At 44.8% G+C, this 23545-nt stretch overlaps 1 protein-coding gene across 1 annotated transcript in view; it reads right to left on the reverse strand.

The window, feature by feature from the left end:
- FGFRL1 (fibroblast growth factor receptor like 1) overlaps nt 1-23545 on the reverse strand; it is a 180635-nt gene that overhangs the window by 78979 nt on the left and 78111 nt on the right. The window contains exon 3 of the mRNA XM_063924962.1: nt 414-686. Coding sequence (XP_063781032.1) covers nt 414-686 — 273 coding nt within the window. The remainder of the gene's footprint in view (nt 1-413; nt 687-23545) is intronic.

A 23545-nucleotide genomic window follows, 5' to 3' on the forward strand; every position in this document is an offset into this window, starting at 1 on the left:
TGATGCATTATATCCTATTGCAGCATAGGAACCACAGTCAAAATTAATTGTCTGGATAAAGGAAATCCCCATACCGATCAGCAGAGACAACCACAGTAGTGCAAGATCACGGAAATCCATTAACTTTCACAGCGGATGTAAAACGGTGGTCATCCCGCTCTGGCATTTTCACATCATGCCGTGTTACACCAGGGAATCAGAATGGATTGAACTGAAATTTATTCCCACTAATCAACACAAAGTACTCAATAATGATTTGTCAAACTTAATTAGAATGGAAAACGCAAAATGTGATCGAGCCCAGAGGGATGTCTACGTCTTACAGCTCTTTAGCGGTGACTCTCAAAACAAAACAGACCATGATCACTACGAAACCAGACATTACAAAATGCACATCTTGAGGAGGTACGTACCGATTACAATGAGCGTGTAATTGACATTGATGCTTCCAAACCCATTGGTGGCTTTGCAGATGTAGCTACCGGCGTCCTCACTCTCCACATCTTTAATTTTCAAACCTTGAACATACGTCCTGAATCGCGTCCAGCCACTGTGGATTGAGCGCCCGTCTTTCATCCACATGGTAAGAGGAGGAGGGTCGCCCTCCACCGGACACAGCAGCTTAATGGTTCTTCCCAATCTTACGGTCTGCCGGTGAATCACTTTGTCGGAAATGCGCGGAGGACCTATAGAAAACAGCAAAAACAATCGTATCACACAAATATATTTGCCATGAAATGCAGATAGATCAAGTGCGGATCCTGAAGAATTTCTACTCGGTTGCCGGTAGTAGGCCATGGTCAAAACGCCCCTTCTATTACATTGACCTTTGATTGGAAGGCATTTTGGACCGGTTTCCTGCAATATGATCTACATGGAGTGTCACCAGTGCATCAGAAATTTATTTTATCTCTAAACTCGTTTTTCTCTGTATTTTGGCTTCTGACGCGGATTGAATTCATTAACCAAAACGGTTACATTTGCTGCGCTTTTTAAAAAAAAAAATTAAATATTGACATAAAACAATACACATATTTATACTTATTATGTTAAAAATACTTTTTCCCGTTCTACGTGTCATATTTATCTTATTTCCAAAAAAATGTTGACCTTTCCCAGCGCTGAGCCAGCATACTGCACAAAGGCGATTATGGAAGCTTCATGTGGTTTCATTCTGCGATGCGCATACGATGCACTTTGTAGGAATATGATCCATCTTATTCCAGCCTGTGATTGCTGAATCGCTGCCCTCCGGCTGCTATTTTTCACGTTCAAATGCCCTTTGGCACGGGTCCCCAACCAAGTCAATAGATTTGACAAGATACCAAAATATAAATAAATAAGGGTAGCACCAGCCTCGAAGGCTCCCCGGGAGTTAAATATCAGGAGCAACATCGTTTAATGGAAATATGAATTATTTTGCCTCATAATTAAATCTAAATTTTAGGTATTGTTATGTGCAACCATTCAAACTGGATGTCAGCCCAAGCTTCCAGGGGTTCGTCCAACTTTAGCTTTTATGTTGGCAACTGCATTGTATCTTCAGAACTCCAGATTCAATATTTGGTTTCATCATTTACAAAGATTGGCCTTGTGTATACAGTAAATGCACTTTTCGGAGTAGCCGAGAAAATTAGCGACATTGCTCATTTTCACACTTCCTGAGCGACGTCGCTCATTTTCTCGGCAAGTCTGTATGCCGCTGTCGACCAGCGATGTGTGGCCCCACGGGTCGTTAACGACCCTCTCTGTCGGCCGTGCAGGCAGCTCAATCTGGACTGTCGTCCACGAGCTGCCTTTACGGCCCGGCCGCTGCGTGACGTCACTGAGCGATGTGAACGTCATATCGCTCAGTGTGTATGCCCAACCGCCGACCGCCCGGCCTGGGAGGGGGAAACACTAGGAGACGTAGCTCATAGAGCACGTCGCCTAGTGTGTGCCTACCTTTATTCTACAATGAGGACTCAAATTGGCTAAATGACGCAGTTTGTATTGTAAATTAAAAACAACAACAAATTGACTGATTAATGGGGGTAATTCCAAGTTGATCGCAGCAGGAATTTAGTTAGCAATTGGGCAAAACCATGTGCACTGCAGGGGAGGCAGATTTAACATGTGCAGAAAGAGTTAGATTTGGGTGGGTTATTTTATTTCTGTGCAGGGTAAATACTGGCTGCTTTATTTCTACACTGCAAATTAGATTGCAGATTGAACACACCCCACCCAAATCTAACTCTCTCTGCACATGTTATATCTGCCCCCCCTGCAGTGCACATGGGCCCTCATTCCGAGCTGTTCGCTTGTTGCCGAATTTCGCTATATTGCGATTAGTCGCTTACTGCGCATGCGCTTAGTTATTTTACTCAAAAGTTAGGTATTTTACTCACGGCATTACGAGGATTTTTCTTCGTTCTGGTGATCGGAGTGTGATTGACAGGAAGTGGGTGTTTCTGGGCGGAAACTGCCCATTTTATGGGTGTGTGTGAAAAAACGCTGCCGTTTCTGGGAAAAACGCGGGAGTGGCTGGAGAAACGGGGGAGTGCCTGGGCGAACGCTGGGTGTGTTTGGGACGTCAAACCAGGAACGAAACTGACTGAACTGATCGCAGTGGCAGAGTAAGTGTGGAGCTACTCAGAAACTGCTAAGTAATTTCTATTCGCAATTATGCAAATCTTTCGTTCGCAATTCTGCTAATCTAAGATTCACTCCCAGTAGGCGGCAGCTTAGCGTGTGCAATGCTGCTAAAAGCAGCTAGCGAGCTAACAACTCGGAATGAGGGCCATGGTTTTGCCAAATTGCTAACTAAATTCCTGCTGCGATCAACTTGGAATTACCCTCAATGTGCGATAGTAACAGATGCCTGTAAGATGTGATTCTATTGGTAACATGATTATACCATATTAGCAAATATATAGGACGGCGCTGTAAATTATAATCAAAAGTGGCAGGTCACGAGGAAGTCCTATGACCATATTAAAGTATAAGGCCGCAGGCCATGGAATACTGGCAAGACATATACAATAATAATAAAAAAGTATGACATTTAATATCACATTATATTATCAGTTTATAAATGTGTATATAATAATACACAGTCACATACATAGGGGGTAATTCCAAGTTGATCGCAGCAGGAATTTAGTTAGCAATTGGGCAAAACCATGTGCACTGCAGGGGGGGCAGATTTAACATGTGCAGAGAGAGTTAGATTTGGGTGGGTTATTTTATTTCCGTGCAGGGTAAATCCTTGCTGCTTTATTTTTACACTGCAAATTAGATTGCAGATTGAACACACCCCACCCAAATCTAACTCTCTCTGCACATGTTATATCTGCCTCCCCTGCAGTGCACATGGGTTTGCCCATTTGATAACTAAATTCCTGCTGCGATCAACTTGGAATTACCCCCATAAAGTATAAGAACAAATTCTTGCAGTTAATAAGTGCAAATATATTCTTGACCGTAATAGTGCTAAAGAGATAAGCAGATTAATAGCTATGGAGCTCAGGCCACTGTAAAGTCAACCTAATTACCCTGGCAAATATGTCTTTTAATGCAACGGCTTATCACAGTATACATTTAATACATCAGCTGCTTAGCTCTCCACGTAATGACTGGAGCTTCTGAGCTGTGGAATGAGGTTCGGTCATATACCCACACGTACACGTGGCTAACTCACAATTATTTACCACCGCCGACTGGAAAAAGGTCTGGACTTCCAAGTAGGGCAGTTGTGTCACTCGTGTGATGCAGGCCATCTGGAGTGTACTAATACACACTATTTGTACGTTACACATCATGAAGGAGATTGATAACTAACGGGAAGGACGGTGATGTCAACGGTTTGAGGGAAAAACAATTCTAACAGGTTTCCACTACAAAGAAACAAAACCGAATGTATTTCAGAAATGAGACAACAATCTTGTAATAAATAAGGAGATTTATGGTAAGACTTACCATTGTTAAATCTCTTTCTGCGAGGTACACTGGATTCCACAGGGAATAACATCGGGGTGTAGAGTTGGAGCTTGATCAGAGGCACCAACAGGCTAAAGCTTTGACTCTTCCCAGGATGCACTGCACCGGCTCCTCTATATCCCCGCCTCCAGGCACTGGAGCTCAGTTTTGTCAACCAGTCCAATGCAGCAGCAGGTAAGAGAGACGATAACAGTTAATAGCCACAGCGAACCACATTCTCACCACTGGAGAAGGTACCAGCGGCTAATGCCACACAAACCCAAAGAAGATAAGTGCGTCAGGGTGAGCGCCCTGTGGAATCCAGTGTACCTCGCAGAAAGAGATTTAACCATGTTAAGTCTCCCATAAATCTCTTTCTGCAGCGGGGTACACTGGTATTTTACAGGGAATAATATCGGGGATGTCCTAAAGCAGTTCCTCATGGGAGGGTACGCACTGTAGCGGGTACAAGAACCCGGCGTCCAAAGGAAGCATCCTGGGAGGCAGAAGTATCAAAGGCATAGAACCTTATGAACATGTTCACTGAGGACCAAGTAGCTGCCGTGCACCATTGTTCAGCGGACGCGCCACGGCGTGCCGCCCAAAAAGGTCCAACAGACAGAGTAGAATGGGCTTTGACAGCAGCAGAAGCTGGGAGGCCAGCCTGCGCAAAAGCTTGTGCAATCACCATTCTAATCCATCTGGCCAAGGTTTGCTTATTCGCAGGCCAGCCACGTTTGTGAAAACCAAAAAGTACAAAAAAAGGGAGTCTGACCTCCTGAGGGAGGCAGTCATCTCCACGTAAATATGGAGAGCCCGTACCACATCCAAACACCATTCTTTGGAGGACAAAATAGAAGAGATAAAGGCCGAAACCACAATCTCTTGGTAACGATGAAAAGATGATAACATCTTAGGTAGGTAACCAGGGCGAGTTCGAAGAACTGCCCGGTCCCGGTGAAAAATCAGAAAGGGTGGATGACAGGACAAAGTCCGACACCCTCCTAGCAGAGGCAATAGCCAGTAAAAACACGACCTTAAGTGTAAGACATTTAAGATTCACAGACTCAAGGGGTTCAAATGGAGACTCTTGAAGGGCATTCAAAACAGACAAATCCCATGGAGCCACAGGAGGGACATAGGGAGGCTGAATCCATAAAACACCCTGAGTGAAAGTATGAACATCAGGAAAACACGCAATATTTCTCTGAAACCACACCAACAAGGCAGATATAGGAACCTTGAGGGAGGCCAGACGAATGCCTAAGTCCAGGCCTTGTTGCAGGAAAGCCAAAAGTCTGGAAGTACTGAATTTGTATGCATCATAATTCTTACCAGCACACCAGGTGAAGTAAGAATTTCAGACCCTGTAATAAATCCGAGCTGAAGCCGGTTTACGGGCTTTTAACATAGTTTGGATGTCGAGTCAGAAAATACTTTGGCTCTCAGGAGTGATGCTTCAAGAGCCACGCCGTCAAGGCCAGTCTGGCCAGGTCCGGGTAGACACAAGGGCCCTGAACGAGGAGGTCTGGGCGTTGAGGAAGTAGAAGAGGACGCTCGATCGATAGACCCTGTAGGTCTGAGAACCAATGCAGTCTGGGCCACGCTGGAGCGACTAGAAGTAGTAATTCTCCTTCTTGCCTGAACTTCCGTAGAACCCTGGGCAGGAGTGACACTGGAGGGAACACGTATGGCAGCCGAAAGTTCCATGGAATTGCCAGTGCGTCCATGAACGCTGCTTGAGGAACCCTTGTCCATGATCCGAAGACCGGAACCTTGTGATTGTGTCGAGACGCCATCAGGTCCACATCTGGTAGGCCCCACTTGTCCACTAAGAGTTGAAAGACTTCCAGATGAAAACTCCACTCTCCAGCGTGAAAGTCCTGACTGAGGAAATCCGCTTCCCAGTTGGACTCCGGGGATGAACACTGCCGATATTGCTGGCAGATGGCGTTCCACCCAACGGAGGATTTTTGATACTTCCAGCATCGCCATGCGGCTTTGAGTGCCGCTTTGATGATTTATGTATGCCACGTGGTGGCGTTGTCTGATTGTACTTGAACAGGCCTGTTCTGTACCAGAGGCAGGGCTAATGTCAACGCAATGAACACTGCCCGAAATTCCAGAATGTTCATCGGGAGGAGAGATTTCTCTCTGGTCCACTGACCCTGGAGAGATTGTTGCTCCAACACCGCGCCCCTACCCCGCAGACTGGCGTCCATTTTCAGGAGGACCCAGTTGGAGATCCAGAAAGGATGGCCCCTGCTCAGCTGTTGGTCTTGTAGCCACCAGCTTAGTGACAGACGAACCTCCGGAGTCAAGGATATCATTTGAGACTTGATCCGGTGAGGCAGGCCGTCCCACTTGGAAAGGATTAACCTCTGCAGAGGGCGGGAATGAAATTGAGCGTACTCCACCATGTCGAAGGCAGACACCATGAGGCCTAGTACTTGCATCGCCGAGTGTATCGACACTCTTGGGCGAGAGAGGAAATATCTGATCCTGTCCTGAAGTTTCAGGACTTTCTCTGGATACATAAACAATATTCGGTTGTGTGTGTCCAGTAGTGCCCCAAGGTGCACCATGCTCCGAGCAGGGACCAGCGATGACTTTTTCCAGTTGATGAGCCACCCGTGGGCTTGTAGAAATTGGACCGTCAGTTCCAGATGACTGAGGAGAACATATTGGGAGTTCGCCAGGATCAGCAAGTCGTCCAGATACGGCAGAATCCTGATTCCCTGACGGCGGCGAAGAGCAGTCATCACGGCCATGAACTTGGTGAATATCCGAGGGGCCGTGGCCAATCCAAAAGGCAGTGGCTGGAATTGATAATGTAGGTTGCCAATAGCAAACCGCAGATATTGCTGAGGCGACATGGCAATAGGTTTGTGCAGGTAAGCATGCTGTATGTCCAGGGAAACCATATAATCTTCTGGTTCCATGGGCAGCACTATAGAGTGCAGAGTTTCCATATGGAATTTGGATACTCTGAAAAACTTGTTCAATGATTTGAGGTTGAGTATAACCCGGAAGGACCCATTTGGTTTCGGAACTAGAAACAGGGTCGAATAGTATCCCCTGTCTGAGACAGAGGAACCGGTACTACCACTCCTGTATCCAAGAGGGATTGTACAAATGAGTGTAGGGCTTGCGCTTTTAACGGATCCGCAGGGATAACCGTTGTGCAAAAAGACTGCACAAACAGAGAGAAAGAAAAATCATGCAGCAGGCTTGTCTTATTTGGAAGCAGGCTGACGGACGGCCCAGGATTGTTTAGATTTAGGCTTCGTGGTTTTGGAAGTACGAGCCTGTCGTCGATACGCTTGACCCTTTGCTTTTCCTGGAGGTCAAAAGGAACGAAAGGTGGTAGTTTTAGCCTTCAGAGCAGAAGGATTAGTATTTGGGAGACACGCAGTCTTGACAGTAGCCAAGTAAGTTACAATCGTGTTCAGTTCTTCCCCAAATAGGATGTCTCCTTTATTGGAGTCCAGGTCCACCTTCCAGGACCTCAACCACATAATTCGACAAGCCAGGACAGATGTAGTAGATGCCTTGGCTGCCATTACACCTGCATCAGAGGCCGCCTCCTGAATATAGTGGAAGGCTGTGGTAATAAAAGACAGATATTGTCTGGCAGCGTCAGAGAAATCCTGAGGCAGCTCATCCTCAACTGCCTGAACCCAAGCTTCAATTCCTTTTGCAGCCCAAGAGGCTGCCATAGTTGGTCTATGCACAGCATCGGTAAGAGTGTAAATAGACTTCAGGCAACCCTCCACACGCTTATCTGTCAGTTCCTTCAGCGTGGTGACTGTGGACAGAGTTGAGGACACCACAAGATGAGCGACATGAGAGTCCACCGGCGATGGAGTTTAACACTTGTTACTCAACTCCGCAGGGATAGGATAACGAGCTAGCATCTTTTTAGACAGGGAAAATTTCTTTCCTGGAGATGCCCAGGATTCCTGACGTATGTCAATTAAATGGTCAGAGTGTGGTAAGACTACTTTAGTAACCTTCTGATGTCTGAATTTATCAGGTTTCTTAGCTGTAGGCGTGGGCTCGATATCATCCTCCATTTGGAGAATCCGCTTAATAGCCTCCACTAGGTCAGGAACATCAACCTGTGTTGTAGATTCCTCAACAGAAACAACTGTATCAATGTCCCGACGGATCAGTATATTCCCCATCTTCATCAGAAGAATTATCCGAAATATTAGTGGACTGTAAGGAAGAAATGGCCCACTTAGAGGACCCCATGGCCCCCAAGGGGCGAGGGGTAGGTTTCTGAGCAATCAAAGATTGATATCATTTTTGCACCTGAGTAGATAGTGAATCCGCCCATGGCGGGTTCACCACAGGGACAATATGTGGCTGTAATGGCACAGGAGGTCCCACTGGGGGCGTAAGAAGCGTTACCAGCATAGTCAGCATATTTGAAAATGCTGCCCAGGGTGGTTCCTGATTGGCCACAGGTGCTGCGTGCTGGCTGGGTGATGTAAATGCACAGCGCTGATGAGACAGGCGGCTTTACAGAGGAGACAAAGCCCTGCAGTCCCGGAGATCAACCCAGCTAGTAGTGAAGATGGCGCCAAAATCTCTGTCAGGGAGTGAGGGAAAAGGATATGCAGCTCCAAGGCGTGAACACCAGCAGTAGATGGCGGCCGGAGCTGGGGTAGGGGCTACAGGTCAGCGCCTTATTCCTTATGCTGGACTTCACCACCGGGTACTGTGGAGCCTATATCAAATGGATTTTAGTAAATCCGACCTGTGCTCCCTGCCCTGGTGGATATAGCGGGGTCCCTGTGCAGTACAGTGTCCACACCAGCAGCGCGGTCCGTCTCCTGGGACCACGACCGGATTGCGATTACCGGCGGGTCCCACCTGGGGGGCCCCTCTTACCTCCTCCCTGATGTGCAGCCACGCGATCCTGGAGAGCGGCAGCGATTGTGTGCCTGATGACCAGTGCGCCTCAGCTGCAAGTACCCGGGAACCCGGCCGCGGGAGTATGCAGCGCTGCTGGGGGAGGTGATGGAGCCGTAGCACAGAATGTGAGAGTGACATAAACAGTGCTGCGGCCCTTGAAGTCTTCTTAGAAAGCTCTTTTCAGGGCTGCCTAGCGCAGCCCCACCTGTTAGTGACCTGCTCTGCTGGCACCAACTTACAAACTGAGCTCCAGTGCCTGGAGGCGGGGCTATATTGGAGACGGTGCAGTGCATCATGGGAACAGTCAAAGCTTTAGCCTGTTGGTGCCTCGGATCAAGATCCAACTCTACACCCCCGATGTTATTCCCTGTGGAATACCAGTGTACCCTGCTGCAGAAAATACGGTATCTCTTTACAATGGTAGATGTTGAGTGGCCAGGGATTCTCAAATTCTCCAGCAACGTGACAATTATTCCTGTACATCCATACACAAAAATCCCCCAGTACAATAAAGATCTTTGGGATTAATGTAGAATGAATCAGTTTCGGGAGACAAATATCTTTATAAAGTGTTGTCGGTTGGATTATTGCAAAAGGAAACATATTTCTAACAACCTATAATGTGGCCATCAGCAGTTTTAACCTTTTAAGTCCTCCTATAAGTCTCTGTATGGGGACAGGAGGAGGGGGCAGTATCCAAATGGCCCCAAAAAGGTTTGAAACATTTTCACCAAGTTTTTTAATTTTTTTATTGGACCTATCCAATGGTTACGGCTGAACCCCCCCCCCCCTTTTTTTTGTGCGAAAATACATAGGGTCCATGAAAAGCCGTAGTAAACCAATGTATTTTCGCAGCCGTGATTGCTGAAAAAAGCCTGCTTATCTTGGATATGGCCTTGCAAAACCAAACCCTCTCATAAGTGCCAGAATCTGGACTATTTGGCTACCCTCCAACACATCCATTATTCGTGGTAAATTAATAATTGGATACCGGCCTAAATAGTATGTAGCGCTTATCATGTGAATGTGTATTCATTTATATACACACAAAAATATATGTACTATCTCTCTCTACTTATATTTTCATTTTATTTTTATATTATATACATATACAGGTTGAGTATCCCATATCCAAATATTCCGAAATACGGAATATTCCGAAATACGGACTTTTTTGAGTGAGATTGAAATAGTGAAACCTTTGTTTTCTGATGGCTCAATGTACACAAACTTTGTTTAATACACAAAGTTATTAAAAATATTGTATTAAATGACCTTCAGGCTGTGTGTATAAGGTGTATATGAAACATAAATGAATTGTGTGAATGTACACACACTTTATTTAATGCACAAAGTTATTAAAAATATTGGCTAAAATGACCTTCAGGCTGTGTGTATAAGGTGTATATGTAACATAAATGCATTCTGTGCTTATACTTGGGTCCCATCACCATGATATCTCATTATGGTATGCAATTATTCCAAAATACGGAAAAATCCCATATCCAAAATTCTTCCGGTCCCAAGCATTTTGGATAAGGGAGACTCAACCTGTATATATATATATATCAGTTGAATAGCGCTGGGAATTAGCTCCAGCCGCTATTCAATTCTGCTCAAGTTAAGTCTGCGAATGCCCGTTCTCCCAGACTTAACAGGTTGATTTGTCAGGAGAACGGTCATTCACCGACTTAACTGTCCGGCGGGATGCTGATTCCCGACAGAATCAGCCTCGCGCCGGCCGCATGCCAGCACTTTTTTCGGATTTCCGCTCGCAACCCCCGGGGGTGAGAGAAGAAATCCCGACAATTAAGTGTCACATGGCACTGTACTGAATAGTGCCGGAGGGTAATTCCCAGCGCTATTCAACTGACAGCAAATTAAACTGACATAATATATATATATATATATATATATATATATTTATATTCAAATAAAGTAAAAACAAAGAAATGGACACACTGCACGCAGCGACAGGCTAAAATAAGATTAGTTCTTGGAATATGCCAGATAAAAAGAGCAAAGCAAGTAGTGACAAAAGTAGCACGTTTATGTTGTGTTGTATTTTTGGAGTATTCATTGTGAAAACCAGGCAAACCATTAGTGAATCCGATATAGAACAGGCAATGCCAGCTCACGTGCTATTGTGCAATGCTTATTTTTATGTCAGCTTCCCTTTGGTTCTATGAAATGAATACCATGGAAAAAAAAAGCTATAAAATTGTGCCTTAAATCTATTTAGCTGCTCTTTCTCCAGACAAAAGTGGCAATGTATTGGTGTGTCTGCTAGGGATAAGCAACTGCAGTGTCAATTCTCTGAAAAAGAGATGGGTTTCCCACCTGTCTCCCGGAACAGCTGTGCGACTTTCAATGTATATTCTTCTGTGGATTATAATAGGCCCCCTCCAAACTGGGAACCCATGCCAATGCAAACAAACGCTAAGCAGCTAGAAAGGCCATCTGATGCCACACGCGCAAATGAAGGGGAAACTGTGCCTCGCAGCGTAGCTTTGTCAGGGGCGCTCTTTGTACACAGTACAGTAACTCACAGCTATGTTTATTTTGCATACTTGCTAGGTTTTGTTTGTTTTTATTTGACCTTTGACCCTTTCATTATTTGGATTTCATTGAATCCTAGTATTATTATAAGATAGATAGATAGATAGATAGATAGATAGATAGATAGATAGATAGATAGATAGATAGATAGATAGATAGATAGATAGATAGATAGGATATGCAACCCTGCACCCTTTTTGTAATTACGGAAGGAACACCTCATACATTTTTTGCTTGGGCCTCTACTGGATGAAAGTGCCAATCAGCTGCTGTCATTTTTCAAACGCAGCCTTTAACATGGCCGTTAGGTTGGTACCTTATCGCTCTCCAAGTTTTGATAAATCTCCTCTTAAATCTCGCTCTCTAGAACTTTCTGGGAAATACTTTTAATGGTATCCTGGGTGCTGAGCTCGCTCAAGCCGGAGCCTTGTTATTCTGCCACTCAAAAGTGGCGTTTACCCAGAGATATCCACACATGGCTCCCATACCAATGATGAAATGGTTCCTACGAGACCATTTACCACAATGCAGTTTAATGTGTTAATAAAGACCACTTTGAACACAATTACAAAGCAGAAATTCCAAGGAAGGTCGTACAGAGCATTTTGGGGAAAAAAGGGGGAGGTCATTCTCCGTATCCTCAGTACATTAAAGTGTACAGTATATAGATATACAGTAGAAGTTGCACTGAGGAATTTAGTGGCCCTCTGACATTTGAAGGAAAATGCAATGAATATAAAAAGTGCTGTGGAAACGAAGCGATTGCACTTAGTTTAATTAATCTCTGGCTGTCACTCGTAAAACTTGGCATTTTCCCCCTGGTTACAGGAAGATTAGTACAGGTCTCACAGTACCAGTGTGACCTGTATAACTAAATGTTCACGAATACTACAGTACAACACGATAGAAGACATACATAAGCAGTGATCATTGGCAACTGCTAAGAAAAGGTTCTGTTTCTTGCTGCCATTTTGATACAGTTCAAGATGGCGTGTCAGATTGGTTGTCAAGGGCAAAACTCCCTTTCATTCTTTTTGTTGAACAGTTTTCATAAGCCCAAAATACTAGCAGAACACTTTGGGGGAGATTTATCAAACCTCTTGTGGAGGATTTGCCCATAGTAACCATTAATTGGTTGCCAGGGGCAACACCTCCATTTGTCCTCTGTCGGTTTGATAATTTTCTCTCTGTTCGCTGAATGCATATGTTATTCCACTTTAAAGAGGATATTTTTGTAAAGCAGTCACCGGAAGGGAAATTATACCACACAAAGCGCCAGATACTAATCATCCCTTTTAGTAAACTAGATCATAAACAGCTGATTTTAGCATGAACCCTCCTGAGGTATTATAGGCCCTCTGCTGCCTGGGAGTGTAATACATTCCAATGATTATAACAGTGTCATCACTCCACATCAAAGTGGGGAGTTGAAAGCCATTCAGGGAAGTCCAGAGCCTCAATGTCTATACACGCTAGGCAGGTGTCTGCCATGTTGAAACCGGCCCATTTGCGTTAATGCTATAGAACAGCTGAGAGAAATTCTAAAAGATGGGATGGAGCGTCAGCGGCCAATGAGAATGCAGCCCCCTGCGTTGGGACGATTTGCCAGGTTCCGATAATAGGGTCAGTGTAGACCCCCATCTGGAACAAGTCTTGTAAATTGTAGGTTTGATAAGTTGGCCTTCCTCCAGTTATGCTCACAGAAAGGGACACGAGATCAAAGCACAAGTCTTATTTAAGTACACCACTAGCAGAACTGTTTATGTAGGGTTCCTGTGTTGTGAATAGCTGCTGCCTGTCAGCACTTAACATGCTTTTATTTGAAGGCGGTGATTAACCATTTTATCACCAGATAAAATCCCAAACACATACTGCGAAATTCTGAAGGACGGCCCTGTAGGTCAGACTTGCACAAAACCAATGATATCCAAGAGAAATGACATTTTTCCCTTTGCATAAGGTCCAAGTTTTGTTTCAAAGTCACTGCTGTTAATTGTTCATGACTATTTGGGCACTAGGTGGCAGTGTTCTATATCTATATAAAATGAAGGGGCCTGATTAAGAGCTGGAGGCAAGCCCATGGGAGTAATTCAGATTTGATTGCTGCTGTGCGTTTTCACACAGCAGGCGATCAGGTCATAACTGCGCATGCACCGCAATACGCAAGCGCATCGGACAACAATGGGCATCGCTGGTTAGCGACAGGATGGTGCGAAAATTCAGATCGCACGGGCGTTTGCAAGGTGATTGACAGGAAGAGGCCGTTTGTGGGTGGTAACTGACCGTTTACTGGGAATGTCAGGGAAAACGCAGGCGTGCCCAAGCGGTTTCAAGGACGGTGTCCGACGTCCGCTCCGGCCCCAACCAGCCTCTTCTGATCGCACTGCAGGAGTAAGTCCTGGGCTGTGCAGAGACTGCACAAAGTGGATTTTTGCAGCTCGGCGTACACATGGGATCGCACCCTTGCACAGCAAATTTACACTCCCCCTGGGGGAGGCGACTATCTTAACGCAGGACAGCAAAGTTAGCAGCCCAGCGGAGATTCACAGTTCATGGCGATGGACACGGACTCTTGGCACGGACATGTCTACATGACACATTTAAAAAGTTGCACTTATGTTAAGATACATGCAACTCTAAATACAGCCTCGGAAACTGTGAGAGTGGATTTTTTGCAAGGGTCACATATTTACGCAATGTTATAGTGAGCACAGGCATTTTCCCTTTAACCAAGCCATTTTATAAGCTGGTACTAACACAAGTATGAGGGATATCATCAAAGCTTATTATTTACCTTCCATGGAAAAGCTTCTATAAATGACTGAACTCGGTTGCAACCAAGGAGAGTTACTGTATGTCCGCAGCACATCCCACACACAGCAAAGCCCCCTTTAGGTAATACTTCACTGTTGGGATATAAACTGTTTAAATAGCTGTCAGCAGAAGTTCTGTCATTGTGGATGAAACCATCAGAGGAATTCTTCCTCTGAAACAGAAGCCAGTCCGTCCCTGCCAGTGTCCCGACACATACAGAGACATATCGGAGGACTTAAAAGGTAAATCTCCTCTTACAGATGTCTGGTGTGACAGCATTCAAAACCCGGTCCCTCAATCTCAGAGCCAGCTCTTAGTTTTCCAGGCATGCAAAGGAAAGGGATCCAGTGACGTCACGCACTGGCACAAACCAGTCCCAATAAGGTTTCACTACGCCAGATTTTATAACACAGGGTTTTAGTATGCGCCCTATCAATATCTTCAGATTTAAGTTTGTTTCAGAAATATTTTATTCCGCCATCCATAAAACAACACCATTTCTACTAATCCTCAGCGAAAAGACGTGGAAAACCAGGCCATTACTGTAATACGGTCTTTCAGGCAGATGCCAAAATCCACATCAGTAAAACACTGGTACTCAGGAATATCATAGGTATCCCAAAGGACTCTGGGAAAATGTTATTTTCCGTGGTATTACCATCGCTGGTAAGAAATGTATTTTCCCCACCAGACAGACATGTTTCAAGTGTCCAATTTTTATTGCAATCTTTGTAAATGTAGGACCTGTGTATTTAACACAGATGTCTTTTTGGACCATAACTGCCTGGAAAGTCTTGTAGTATTGAAAGAAAAAAAAGAATAAAAAAAAGAAGAAGAACATTCTTCATATAAGAAGAAATCCCGAATCTGCTTTCCTTGGAGTCAGTTCCCTGGCACCCTGACATTTCTGGTTATCTCCCATAAATGTATTTACATTCACTGTTCAGTAGATACCGTGCGCTACTGCCAAGGCTTTGCCAGACGAAGACGGATCACCAACAAATATTTATGAAACATAAAGTGAAAGTTAAGACACTATTAAAATAAAGACTGCTGTTCTGCTCTTATTTCCAGAAGAACAGACCCAGCTCCTTGGCAGATTGTCTTGTTTAAATGCTATTAGAACGCACTTTTAATAGCTGATGGGAACCACACGCTTTACATGAACAAGAACCATTCACAACCCAATATCTGAAGTGAGTTTTTAAGATCAATAATGACAACACAACACAAAGTAACACACAAAAACAACAATATTCTCATATTCGTTCAACTCACAGAAACGGCTGCATCTGCTGTGTGGATTACCGGTACACCACTGCCGCGGTAACACATACGGAACCCATGGGATATCACCCTGCCGTCTTCCAGCCAAATAGGTAAGCATCTTCAATGTGTAATACAATTCCATCACCCTTTGTACCGTGCTCCAAAATAAGCTCATGCTATGTAAATAAGGCACAATAATATAATACTACTACCAATACATAGGGGGGTATGCAATTATCTCCGTTTTTTTGCCTAGGTGGAAAAACTGAGCTTTTTTCCCCGCTATTTTTAATGCAAATGGAGATTCGCCCTACGCAATAGCAGGGCCCGATTTTCGCCTAGGTGAAAAATGGCGGCACTGACGAAAAACACGTGGCTTGGTGAATTCACTCCCGATCCATGTGTTTTGGCGAGTTTTCGCCGGTTTTTGGGGCCATTTTCGCCAATGCGCCTACAAAACAAAGGTGAAATAGCATGGGCGAAAATGGGCGAAATTACCCGCAAATGAATACGGTGGCTCGAATTAATTCAGTTTTTTTTCGGCTAGGCGAAAAAACTGAGCTAATTGCATACCCCCCATAGACTTCAAAGTAACCCTGCCCCCAAAGGCCACTTTGAGATTACAAATATGGTACCCTGGCTGCTTTACATCATCAAGCTTTACATTTAGAATTAAGCGGTCTATTTACTAATCCTTGGATGGAAATAAAGTCGCTGGAAATAAAGTACCAACCAATAGGCTCCTTACTGTCATTTTTCGAACACAGCCTGTGGGCATGGCAATTAGGAGCAGATTGGCTGGTACTTTATCTCCAGCGACTATATCTCCATCCTAGTAAATAGACCCCTAAGGCTTAGATTTATCAAGCCTTGGAGAGAGTGATAAATTGCACAGTGATAAAGTACCAACCAATCAGCCCCTAACTGACATTTTTCAAACACAGCCTGTAACATGGCAGTTGGGAGCTGATTGGCTGGTACTTTATCACCGTGCAATTAATCACTCTCCAAGGCTTGATAAATTTGGGCCTAACGCTGGGTACACACTGATAGATATATTTGCAGATCAACTGATCTGCAGATAGGTCTATAGGTGGATCGGGCAGTGTGTTGTGCATACACACTGCCCGATCCGTCGTGACTGACGTCACGCACTAGGCGAGCGCTTCCATGCGCCTGTCCAGTTGAGCCCTCAAATCGCCAGCGGCCTCTGCAGCACGTGTACGGGCGGTCGGCTACCTGAGAGCGTAACTAACAGATTATAGTCATCATGAGAGAGGCTGCATTAACATATTCTTTAAACCCCCCACACGGTATGCAGTGGGCAGACATTTCCTTTAAAGTAGTATATAATTGTATAACTCTACTTGCAGAGATGGGATCAGTCTATTTGAAGTTGCATTTGAAGGGTAATAAAGATATGAATGCACAGATACCAGGATCAGACGATGGACCTGGATCTATGGATAAGGAACACTGACCAGCAACAGGGATGCAGCCAGCGGTGCTTCTGTTTATTCCTGCCAGGAAAAACACTAAAGGGGGGAAATAAACCTGCACACGTCCTGTAGGGCTGAGGAGATCGCCTGAAGTGACAGAATAACAGCACAGTATCAACAAATACACACTTAAAGACAGGTCACGCGTATAACTGCCGGAGCTGTCACAGGTCAATTGTAGACAACCTGAAGACAGTTTAATTTTTAGTGTTCAGCCCCCAGGGTTCCAGATCCTGTTCTTTTAATGAACACTTAGAACAACTGCCTCCCCTCATGGGACACCTGGAGTGTGATATCCAGATCTCTGACGGAAGCTCCATACAGGATTTCTATCCAGGCCTCAGCAGTCTGAGCCTGGCATGTAAAATACGTGTGCGGAGGGAGGAATGATGCTGACTGAGAGCCTGCAGCCAGCAAAAAAGCTTCCTAAAATGCAGGAACTGCCCCTCTCGAAAAGTGTTTGCTCTGCCACATCTACCCGGCCCTTCAGACCCAAATCTGCCCTGCCCCTGCGTGCCGCCCTTACCCTGCCTCTAGCTCCTCTGACCCACATTTGCCCTGCCACATCATCCGGCCTGCCCTTCCGTCCCACATCTTCCCCTGCATCCCACACTTGCTCCCTTTAGCGCCTCTGACCCACATTTGCCCTGCCACATCCGGCCTGCAGATCCATCCCACATCTTTCCCTGCATCCCACACTTGCCCCCTTATCAGCATTTAAGAAGGAGGTTGCATTAAAGCAGAGTTTCCCAAACTCCGCCATTACAGACCCAGTTAAGGATATCCATGCCTTGAGCTCAGATGGTTAATCAAATTCTCTGAGGTATTAATTAAGTCACCTATGCGCAGACATGGATATCCTTAAAACCTAGACTGTAATGACGGAGTTTGAGAAACTCTGCATGAAGGAGAAGAAGAAAACAAAATATATAAATTGTGGTGTTGTAAAATGAATGGTACATAATGCTTACTGGGTAAAAACTCGCATTAGTCATCAACAAGCTCTTCAATACAATAACCAAAATGCTATATACAAAAAAAATACTTAATTTACAGTTATGTGAAGGGACCCTCGCTGGTACCTTACACACAGCAGGAGGGGCCATCTCCTGTTATTGCCGAGTCTTTAGTGCAAATGGAAAGATTTTGCACAAAAAATAAAATAAAATAAGCTTAAACTTTTTTTTTATAGATATTTATATAAGGATTTTTATATTACTACAGCGGCAGTGCCCTTAGGAAACAGGTTTAATAAGAAAGCAATACATAACCGCGTGATGAAAAGAATAACACGAGTCTAACACATTACCTCACAGCTTACAAGCTGCTAATGGTGGCACAGAAGATGACACTGGTGTTTCATAATGCCAATGACATCCCGTCACTGGTGAGCCATATGCTGCGGCTAGCGTCCAAAAACCACTTCTTCTAACACTTGTTTCAGCATTTAATTTGGCTTGTTCCAGAGACAAAGCTCTAAAAAAAGTTGACTGTTAATGGGAACCGGGGACAGGTGGCAACTGGGAATTGGTGCATGTTGAAGTTCTCTTAAAGACAGATTTATATTGGGCTTTCACACCCGAACAGAAGTAAAACTATATTTTCTCCTGACTCCTTAGGACTATGCATTTCACCCTGTGGTAGCCCTTTGCCTAAAAACAAAAACAAACACCAAAATAAAAAAAATAAAAAAATAAAAACTCCTGATAATTGGCTAAAAGGAACTGCAATAAAATGTGTTCATATTTGTTCAGTAGTGAGAGAACTGGGAAAACAACTTCAGCTGGAAGAGCCTCGGGGCTGCGGCAGATGTCATGAGCGGCTTCCTACAAATTAGCAAAGCAAAACCACTCTTCAGGTTAATTACAAGGAGAGGCCACACACGGAGCTGAGCTACTAGCCTGCAAAGCACAGACAGAAAACACCTCCTATTGTATTACAGGAGACAGGGCATGAAATCTCTTGTCACAATTACATTACATTCATTTAAGGAGAGTATACAGGGCTAATGTTTTTTGGGTGGGGGTGGGTGGGTGCCAATTCCCTTGAAACACTTAACGTTTAAGTGGGCAAGCATACGTAGGGTGCTGCGGAGTGCCTCCGGAACCGTGATGAATACACTCTGAAACAATAGGGCAGGCTTTTTCAACCAGTGTGCCGTGGCACACTAGTGTGCCGCGACCAGTTGCAAGGTGTGCCGCGGAGCCAGAGCAGCTTCCTGCATCTACAGAGTGAACTGTTGGCCTGGGCTCTTCTTAGAAGATCAGTCATGCTCCGGCCGTGACCTATGCCTTCAAGACGCGGCGGTGTGATATCATAGGTCACGACCGCCGCGTCTCACCACCCAGCATGCCCACCCACCTGCATACACATCTTCCAGTTTCTGCCTGCATACACAGCGTTCCTTGCCCACCCACATCCACACCTGCCCGTCTGCCCACTGCTCAGTATTCGCAGCACTCCACTATGAACAACCCCCGCCACTGAGGGACAGGAAGGAGGACAGCTGACCAGTAGGGGCTAATATTTGTTATTTTAGTTTTCCTGTGGGGAACAATAGGATTTATGTGGGGAGAATAAGGATTTATGGGGGGAACAATGTGAATAATTCATGTGGGGAGCAATAGGATTTATGTGGGGAGCAATGTAATTGATTTATGTGGGGAGCAATAGGATTTATGTATTGAGCAACATGATTTATGTGGGGAGCAATGTAATTGTATTTTCTGTGTAGGCCAATGTATGTGTGGATTTTTTTTTACTGTGCGGGCTAATGTGTGTGTGTGTGTGTGGGGGGGGGGGGGGGTTTCTGTGGGCAACTTATGGTGTGCCTTAGCAATTTTAAAATATTGCTCGGTGTGCCGCCAGTAAAAAAAGGTTGAAAATCACTGCAATAGGGTCTATTTACTAGAGATAAAGTACCAGCTACAAAGACAGGGAATACATTTACCAGCCAACAGGCCTGATTTTCCAGATTGTTCAACTAGGCATGTGCCGAGCAGCCAAAGCCTAGATGGGTTAGGGAGTGACATAAAGCGTGACAAGTTTCCAGTTGGGACTGTCCGGTGGCTTTAGCATCACATGGTGTTACAGTGTACAGACTGCTACATTTCTCATGTGCAAACCTCTAGAACTCTCTAGTCAGGGAGTGCCGCCATTGCTGCTTCTTTCAGGCCAACCCTATGGTCATATTTTAGAGTACTTATCTAGGCTGAAAATGATTGGACTGAATTGGCAGAACATAGTTTGCATGCGTTTAACACCCTATTATATAGCTTAATAAACACTACATAAATAACATGGGGACGGGTGAGGGGGAAACGAGGCATGTAAAATGTCTGATAAACACCAAAAGGTTTTAATCGCTCTGTTTCAGCAAATACGCGGCTAAAACAAACACGTTATCTTCAACCATGGCACGTGCCAATGTATAAATGAGGTCAGCACGACGCAGGGCAGAAAAGCCATGGATGCAACGGGTGTGGTATGTTAGAGATAGGTCGACCACCTCTGGTCGACAGTAAGTAGGTCGACATGGTTTCTAGGTTGACAGGGACTCCATGTCAACATGTACTAGGTCGACATGAAAAAGGTCAACACGAGTTTAAAAAAAAATTGGTGTCGTTTTCTTTGTAGAGTGACCGGGAACCCAATTAGTGCACCGCTTCGCTCGCCATGCTTCGGGCAAGGTGCCTCGCTCCGCTACTGCAGCACAGGTTACCGTTCCCAATTGTAGTCCACGTGGATTGTAAAGTATGAAAAAGTTTTTTTTTATTTTTAAAAAACGTGAAAAACTCATGTCGACCTAGAGTCCCTGTTGACCTAGAAACCATGTCAACCTAAACACTGTCGACCAAGTGGTCGACATAGACATTGTCGACATAAGTCTTGTCGACCTAGAGACCGGATCCCCTCCTAAACATACAGAACTGCACTGTCTGCAGCGCAGCGTTGCAGATCTAGCCAATCAGAGGGAAGCAAGGGAACCTCCAGTTACCTCCCAACTTAAGGGACAAAATAAAAACTCAGTAAACAATGTAAAAAACAGTACATATAACATAATACAATAAAACGTTCCATTCTGTAAAGGAATGAAGGTATTTGTGACATTCTTGGGTGAGAAGAGACCATAACAAGGTTTTGAGAAACATAAATTGTGTATTGTGAGATTTTCACTCTACTGTGAAACTAATGGTGTGTACACGCGGTGAGATTTTTTTCTTACGATTTTGACTATATAGTCAAAATCGTAAGAAAAGTTAGTGCAGATCGCAAGTGAAGTCACCTTGCGATCCTGATTCAATCCCGATACGCGGTCCGGCGCGCTCGGCATCGCAAGAATAGATAGACTGTGCAGGAAAGTCAATTTCGACTAGCTCTATAGAAGAGATAGTCCAAATTGACACTTAGCCAAAATCGCACATAGTCGCGATACTGACTATGTGCCAACCTAGCCCCTGTCGCATAGTGAGAATCGGGCATAGTCCGAATCTCACCGTGTGTATGGGCCATTAGAGTTATTATTCACAGATAGATAGATAGATAGATAGATAGATAGATAGATAGATAGATAGATAGATAGATAGATAGATAGATAAAAACAGTTGTATACAAATTTGTCTACAGTGACGGATGATATGTAATTACAGGCGCCCACAACACAACTGAATCCCTCCCCCCTCCTTTACAGTCTATAGAGAAATAGACGTGCAACACACAAGGAAGTGCTACATGTTGCAGATTTTAATCCTTAATGAATGTGACAAAATAGTGACAAGTTGTTGTGTAATTGTAGCAATAAAATGCCAATGTTAAACTTGACAGGTATCTCAACTAGATAACAGCAGAAATGATTCCCTCTATTAAGGGCGGGGGTGATTTATAAAACAGAAGTGATGAGAGCAAATACATTTAGGGTTTTTCTCCCATTCCAGATTGCAGAAGATAAAATAACATCATCTCTCTCTCACTCGGGTCAGAATTGTGCTGAGAGTCAGCCTGCCAAAAAGATGACTAACCAGCCTACCTAAATCACAATTACATTAGGAGGCCAGGAAGAAGGATCAATGAGATCAGCCAATGTAAGCTACTGAGACAATCTGTCTGCCTGCCAGGCTTTTCCTAAATTCAACACCTTTCAAAACAGATTGTTCTCCCCGTCTGCTTTACAATGCCTCTGCTAAGCCATACCAGCCGCAACCCAGTCATTACAGGCCGAGCTGCCTAAGGCTGTTTGCCAGCCGGCTGAGCGGCCATGCTGGTTTCTCCTCCCTCAGACAACTCGGCCCTTCAAAGTTTAAGGGGGAAAAAAAACCAACAGATATATTTCACCGTATGCTCAGGACTGAAGACTGTACGGCAAATATCTGGCCTTCTCCTGAGAAAACCGGGACATCTTAATGTCAAACGTTGCAATATGTAGGTCTGCTCAGTTTTTATGGTTTGTTAAAACACTGCAGCGAATGTAAAAAAAATAAAAATAAATTGCAGCACCATATCTCCAACTTTTTCTTTTCACAGAATCCTGCTTCCCATATTTTAATTATAATTATAGTCTCCCTACCAAATTTATTGACATTCTGGGTGTTAGATCGCGCTATAGACAGCTCCGAGTTGGGGGAAGATTACAAAATATGGCCGCCCTGTACTAAGGGTTTGTAAAAGTTGCCAAGTTTCCCGATGCCCATCAATTACAATGAAAACAGAATATAACGTGCGGGCAATTTAACCGTTGTATTATTAGTACACTTTATTTATAAGGCGCCATAAGTGGTCTGCAGCTATGTACATAGGGCATAATTGCCTACCCTCCCGGAATGGCCAGGAGGCTCCCTAAAATCTGGTGCTATTCCCGCCCCCAGCCCAGAAAGGTGGGCAAGTCTCCCACAGCACAGCAGACCCACCTTCCTGCACCACCCCTCAGCCGCCCACTTACAGAGCACAAATGGGCGGTCCACGGGTGACTGGATAACGCGATTTGCGCTGAATTGAGTCATCGCAGCCCAACCCTCCGCTGTACAATGCCTGTAATATCGGCAATGTATAGCAGGGGCGTGGCTAAGATGACACAAGGAAGCAAGGTAAGGGTGCAAGTAAATCAGCGAAGGGCGGAACCTGTCTCCAATAGCTACGGCCCGACTAGCTGGAGAAGACCCGCTGGAAGTGATGAGTGGCTGTGAGTAAAAGGAATTTCCTGGCTAAATGGCCACAGAAGTGCTAGAGAAGAGGGCCGTGAGAACATGGAGGAGAAGGACCCTGCTCCTAGGAGCTTACAACCTAGGGGTGGTAAAGTGCTGTTATGGCGGGGTGCGTGGGTTGGACTAGGAAGCAAAATATCTGAATTGTAGGACTTGAATGAAATGATGCGAGCAGGATGTGCCGTGAAATGTGTTTCTATTAGGACATGTTCGCTGCAAGAATGAACAGGGCACATCTGCAGCAGGCTCAATAGCCAGTGCTAACAAGGAGCTAAACCAATAACATCTAATCTGGAAGGTGGAGTCTGGCACTGGAACAGAGCTACA

Source organism: Pseudophryne corroboree, chromosome 1, assembly GCF_028390025.1.
Source record: "Pseudophryne corroboree isolate aPseCor3 chromosome 1, aPseCor3.hap2, whole genome shotgun sequence".
Classification (NCBI taxonomy): domain Eukaryota; kingdom Metazoa; phylum Chordata; class Amphibia; order Anura; family Myobatrachidae; genus Pseudophryne; species Pseudophryne corroboree.